Here is a 6,935-nt window from a genome sequence, read left to right on the forward strand (position 1 = left end):
GATATATGGCTGAACCTGTCTGGCTGTTTTACCACTAATAGAAGAAAGGAAATTTAAGATAAATCATTGGCTACATATTGCCCTGCGATAGTCTGGTGACCTGTCCACAGTGAACCCTGCCTTCGTCCCAATGTCACCCTCCCCCAGTTTTGGTTAATGGATGGATGGATAGACTACATATTACCCCAGGGAGATGCAATGAAATTAATCCAAATCTATCAACGTTTTGTATTAAGTGCAAAATAACAGAAGGCTCATATGCTAACCGTTTTATGAGAATGTATCTATACAAAATTACTTAGGACCTGACTGTTTTCGGACAATAACAGCAAGGCTCTGTGGTCTGGTGTGGGGAATGTTTTATTTTCAATGTACTGTGTTTGTACACTGCTGTTCTGTAATGTGGCTGTCTTTTTCCTTTGTCAAATGGCATGAACCGTAAACCTGACGATGTTTAATAAAAACGTATTTGTATTGTATTATTGTTTATTTCATTTGTATTAACCTGTAAAAAGTTGAATCTATGTTGATCAACTTGTTTGTTATGATGATAGTGCCTCTCGTTAGATGATGTGATGCAACAGCCTTCAATTAGAGGTGTGAATGTATGTCATGGTTGCTGGTCCCTGGGCCACACACACACACATACTCTCTCTCTCTCTTCTTGACAGCATCATCTCACCTTTTCAACCTGGGGCCTTATTGTTTTCTAGCAATAACAAAACTAATTGAGCAAAACAAATTTGTGGCCTCCTAATGATCTGAATAATGACATAATACACCCACAGAGTCCAATTAAATGAGGAACAAGAAACATACAAGAAATCTGAGTTAGCCCTCCCTATAGTCTAGGGCAGTGGTTCTCAGCTGGTCTGGCTGCGGGACCCACCATCCCCCCTCAATGACAAGCCACTACCCAAATGTTCAACTTCTCAAATGTCTTTAATGAAAAGATGGTGCAGTTTGAACCTGAGCTGAACATGTCCTCTGCAGTCGTAGTAGTAGGGAGCTCTCTTGTTCCTGTCAGTCCCCGTCCCACATGTTTCACGTAAACCAGTAAAACTGCTTTGTTTATGTCTGTAGATTCGTCCATTTGTAATGCAAAATGACTGCTTGCCTTAACTCGAGCTGTGGTCTGTTTGATGTCATCCGACATGTCTTTAGTCACCTACTTATAGTGTCATTTGACAGAGGTATAGTTTTCAGTTTATCCGCTGCGGATTGATGGTCCAAACTACTCTGCTAAGAAAAAACATGTACACTAATGAACTTCCTTTCAGGACTGGCCAAACTAGCAATTTGGAAAACGAGGAAAAAACGTGTGAGGGGTGAAGGGTCAGAGGACGTGAGTTTGAGGTTGGCTGCTCGGCTCAGGGTGGAGTTTGGGCGTCTACAGACTGACAAAGAACACTGAACTCTTTGTGAACATTTGGGATCTGAAAGATATTCTGTGTTCAGTCAGAGAGAATGCTCTGGTTCTGAACTTATGATTTGTTTTTTCTTTAGTATTTATATATTATTATTTTTTTGCATGAATTAGTTTTGTTGTAATTTTTGATAAACAGTAAATCTGTAAACGGAATTTAATTAGAAATAAAGATACAATAAAATATTTAGTAAAAAAAATCTCTCTCTCTCTCTCTCTCTCTCTCTGTCTCTCTGTGTGTGTGTGTGTGTGTGTGTGTGCGTGTGTGTGTGTGTGTGTGTGTGTGAGACGTATCCAACTGTCTCACTGAGCTTTCTGTTATTATTGCCTTGTTTTTGCCGCTTTGACTGTCAAAGCACTTTGTGAACTCTGTTTTAAAGGTGCTATATATATAAATTATTATTATAGCAGTTGTCATTGACCTACTCCGAGGACCACTCACAAATCAATACCACTCTCATGTCTGACAATTTCAATATGGAATTCACAGCTAGCAGCTTTTTAGCTTAGCTTGCATAATGACTGAAAACAGCTGCACACAGCTATCTTGCCAAAAGTAACAATAATCTACCTATCAGCACCTCTGAAGTGAACCAATTATTGCTGTAATTCTTGTTTATTCGATCCATACAATACGGCAGGGGCTACCTGACCCCACTGATTGCCTGGAAATTTCATGGTAACAATAACGCTCCATGACTTCAAAATGCCCATGGAGTAGATAATAAAATTTAAGTTATAAATAAAGCAAAGTATGAAAATAGAATAGATGCGCTCAATCCCGTACACCGCATGGCGGTTAAGCACAAGTGTCTCATCATGGGCCTCCTTTTGTATTATTCCGAGGGCCACACCTCACCTTGGTTGATGGTTCCTCTGAGCCAAAGGGGGGTAATGTTTGACATACACTCGTGCTGCACCTTGTCGTGGCCACCGCGGCATGAAAAAACGTCCTTCTCATTGCAACAAAAGGCTTCACCTGAATCTTAAGTCCCATAAAACTTGAAGAGGACAACCAAGTCCAACAGTAGATCTGGTTCAGGGGTAAAAGACTCGCTAAGGGTGCGCTCATAACCACCAGGTCCTACAATGCCATGGAACATTCCTCAACAGACACCACCCAACTCAAATGTGGTGCTCATAGTGGTTTGAGTGTCCAGTTGGACTCAAGGATGAACTAATTAGTTTTGGTAGTCAAATGTCAAGGTCACTATCACTTTCTTCCCATTCCATGAACATGTTATCTCAGGAATGCTTTGAAGTCATTTCTTCAAATTTGGCCCAAACATTCACTTAGATTAAGAATGGACTGACAAAGGTAATTGTGACCTCACTCAAGAATGCATGTTCATCATATATGTTATTTGGGGCAGCCGTCCGCGCTGCTCACACAGGCAGTGTGGCCCGGGCGTAAGGATCCCTACTTATGGGCTGAGTTGTAGGCAGCATGGAATGATTTCATAATGGCAGCTACAATGTAATCCAAAACCAAAATAAATATTTATTTTTACAATATTTTAATTCTATGGCAAATAGGGATTCAATTGTTTTTTTTCTGGACAGAAAACCAAGTAATGCTCTCAATTTAGTAATTAGGATATTGAAGGTACAATATGCAGCTTTTTTCTTAAAAACAATGTAAAGATGATACAAAAATAAAGCTTCTCAATCATCACATGTGACCCACTAGAAATGTCTAGCGGTGCCTGAATCCCTGCCCTCTACCTGTATTTTCCTCTTTTTTTCAAATTTTATCATGCTTGGGTTGTTTGTGTGGAACCGAACAGAGCCTTTGGGTCCCAGGGCCCCACTTGTTACACCAGACTGTCATAGTCAAGTATACGTGTGTGCTAAAAGTAAACATGTCTTAAAAAAGATTCTAAATTGCATTATTCCAAATTATTTTGTCATTTGCGTTAGTTACTTTTGTTGCTCATTAGTGGTTGGAAAATGTATTTGAAACAACAAATTTCCGAAAGGATTTTATTATCATGTTTGCAGAAATATGCAATTCTGAGAAAAATGTATAGTACAGTTGTGTGAAGATGATCATCTTTAATGTGCCAACCAAATCATGAACCATTTCAGGAATACAAGTCAAGACAGTTTTGAGTCAGTAAAATCACCTTGAAATATTTTTCCAGAGATGATCATTCTAAAAGCTGTTCTGAACCAGCTGTAAAAGAAAGCATAAATAAATGGATTGAGCATTGAATTTGACAGTGTAAGCCAGTTCAGTGTTTCAATCACAGGAACAGGTACTGAATTATTACTGAAAGGCAAAAAGGTGACACAAAGAAAGAAAGGAGTCCAGCATAATAGAAAAACTCCTAAAACAGTAGCCAGAGTTTTGGTGGCCTTTCTCTCCATCTTACTGACAGTGGCCCCACACTTTGTTCTCTGACAGGTTGTGTTCCAGATGCTGCGTGCCTGTCTCTGTGCCACAAGGAAAATCTTTAGATAGATACAGAGCATTATGATCACTGGAAGATAAAATGACAATATAGGTCCAAGAGTGTTTTCTATGAGTACATCAATTAAACACCTTTCCTCACATTTTTCATTATTTAATCCAGCAATTATGATGCTAACTCCAATTAGAACAGAGACCCCCCAGCTTACCAGGATCATGATCACAATAACACGATAGCTTATTTTAGTTTTATAGGTCAGAGGCTGACATATTGCATAATATCTGTCAATAGAAATACAACATAGGTTCAGAATAGAAGCTGTGCTCAGTGATATATCAAAAGTGCTTCGTACTTTGCAAAATAAACCCTCATGATACAAACACGAGCTAAGTGAGAATGCCATGCTGAAAGGAAAGACTATGATCCCAACAAGCATGTCAGCCACAGCCAGAGACAGAATAAGGTAGTTAGTAGGAGTGTGGAGCTGTTGGAAATAAAAGACAGATATTATAACAAGAAGGTTTCCACATATTGTCACAACAGACAATAACATTAGGAAAATATATAACAATACACAAATAATAGAAGGGTTTTTTGTCAGTATGAAATGGAAATTATCTATTTCGTAGCAGGGATGTGTGGCAGTCACAATGTTGGTCCAGTTGAAAGTGACTTCTGGTTCCATGTTTGAGTGTTCCTACAATTAAAGACACATTAGCAGTAAGCATTGATTTGATGTATACCTATGGTATCTGGGCAAGAGGCAGATCTGGTATCTGATATTTAAACAATTCAATACATTTACATCCATGCATTTATTTGTTACATTTTGTTTCGCAAAGTTAAGAAGGTAATGTGTAATTCAAGCCTGATATGTTACTTGACACATAAAAGAATATATATACTGTATATATATTTGACAGTCAACACAACAATTCTGTACATTTTTACATCATACCTGTTTAACTCTCACGATTGTCCATGCATTAGTGCTGATGTGCAGAACCTTTATACTTATCAACATCTATCTAATCACTATAATTGTTGTTGTCCAATCAGGAATGGGACTGCAGTTTGTTTGCATGAGTCATCGAAGATACAATAAAAGGACATAGTTGACCAATGATGAGCGAGCGTCAACTCATCAGTTTTTTTGGTATGCCTCAACACAATTCCATTTGTTAATTTTTTTTACTTTGATTCTTAACCAAACCTCAATAGCCCCACTTGGCAGATTTTGCTAAATTGCAGTGTTGCCAGGTTGGGTGGTAAACTGGCCGATTGGACTTGTTTTCATCAGCTTGAGCTGGAAAGAAGTGTAGTGGGTGGCCTTTAAGAATTGGGCAAAATGTTTACAGGTTAGTATACACAACAATCCTGCATTTGTATGGTCATTATACACAACACTAAAGTACTTCTAATTCCATTAACATAATTAGTTACACTAGGTTGAAAAAACTTATAATAGCAATCACTATATTGGCACTGGAGGGGCTGCTGTAGTGGGTGGCCTTTAAGAATTGGGCAAAGTTTTTACAGATTAGTATACTATACACAACAACCCTGCATTTTTATTGAATCCTTGAATCCCGTTAACATAATTAGTTACACTAGGTTGAAATACCGTAAAATAGCAATCACTATATTGGCACTGGAGGGGCTGCTGTCTGCAGACAGTCACCTGTGTGCTACAGTATGTGGTACCACTGGTGGCCAAATCCTGTGCAATGCAAAAATGAGTAAAATATGAGAAACGCTATGAGGAGTGGGGAAATGAGCCTGATCTAAGCCTTGAGTTGCACCTGTTCTGCTGTAAAAACTGTAATTTATAAAACAAATAGTTCCCTTCTTTGATTATGATCAGCTGAGCTGCATTCAAACCCGTTGTAAAATACTCCATTACCAGCTGCGACTTAATTACAGTATCACAGTGCCAATTAGTCACCTATCATAACAACTGAAATTAATGAGAGAGAAACTGAAAAGCTGAAAAAGTTAAGAAAGAAGCAGGTGTAATGGCAATGTCTGTTCCCCCATCAAATAGTGTTTCCCTCCTGTTAAAATGATAGCGCCCCCTCTTGGTGCTTCAGGTATAAACAGTATTCGAAACAACATTAGAACCTGATCATCCACCTGGACGATAATAGTCAGGAGAATGCTTCACTGTCATTCAATGATGCACAAAAAAAAAAAAGATGCTGGCAAATAAAACAAAGAGAGCCGATTTATGTTTGAGGAGCCAGGGAACCCACACTGTGTCCTGTCGCTACGTTGGCATTTTACCTCAAGAAACTACATAAACAATCTTGGTTCAGATAACAATGTAGCGTTAGCTAGCTTGCATGTTTTTATTTGTAGCCCAAAATGCTCACGTTTCTATAGGCATGTTGTCAATTGCTAGAGAAATAATTATTAAAATGTAATTCATTAAATAACATAAAAAGTCTGTTATTAAATATCCTACAATATGGTGTTAAAGTAAAAGACAAGACATTGGTCGTATCATTAGATGCAGGTCAAGCTTTCGATAGGATAGAATGGCCATACTTAGTCCATGTCCTTGCTAATTTTGGACTTGCTGAGAACTTCCTTAAAAACAGACAAAGGTGCTTTATGCTGCTCCAAAAGCTTCTGTAATTACAAACGGCAAATGGTCTCCCATCTTTCCACTTGAACGAAGCCCTGCACACGGCTGCCGCTATCACCTTTACTCATAGCATTAGCAATAGAGCCTCTTGCTGAGGCCATCCGTACTGATCTTGATGTTAGGGCTATTCAAAGCGGCACAAAATATCATTGTATGCTGATGACATATTACTCTATGTAAGTCTCTTAACTGAGTAAAGATATACAAGATTAACTACGCAAAATCTAAAGCAATATTTGGTAACACTTTATAATAACTACACACTATGAAGCATGAGTAAACACTTAATTCATCATTTATAAAGCATTGGTCCTACATTAACACTCATTAGTATACAATTCATAACAGTTATAAATGTTTTATTCTTGATTAATAAGCTTGTCTATTATGTGTTTGGTGATTATGTTTTCATACTTTATGAATGATGGATTCCCCATTTGTAAATGAA

General features: G+C 38.1%; 1 protein-coding gene across 1 annotated transcript; it reads right to left on the reverse strand.

The window, feature by feature from the left end:
* Nucleotides 1-3,523: 3,523 nt before the first annotated feature.
* LOC137886887 (trace amine-associated receptor 1-like) lies at nucleotides 3,524-4,525 on the reverse strand. The gene has a single exon (XM_068729558.1). It carries the CDS (start codon nucleotides 4,523-4,525, stop codon nucleotides 3,524-3,526), a length of 1,002 nt encoding a protein of 333 aa, XP_068585659.1.
* Between the last annotated feature and the right edge of the window lie 2,410 nt (nucleotides 4,526-6,935).

This window comes from Cebidichthys violaceus, unplaced genomic scaffold (assembly GCF_023349555.1).
Source record: "Cebidichthys violaceus isolate CVI_PGR_0920_01 unplaced genomic scaffold, fCebVio1.0.p SCAF_465, whole genome shotgun sequence".
In the NCBI taxonomy this organism is placed as follows: Eukaryota; Metazoa; Chordata; class Actinopteri; order Perciformes; family Stichaeidae; genus Cebidichthys; species Cebidichthys violaceus.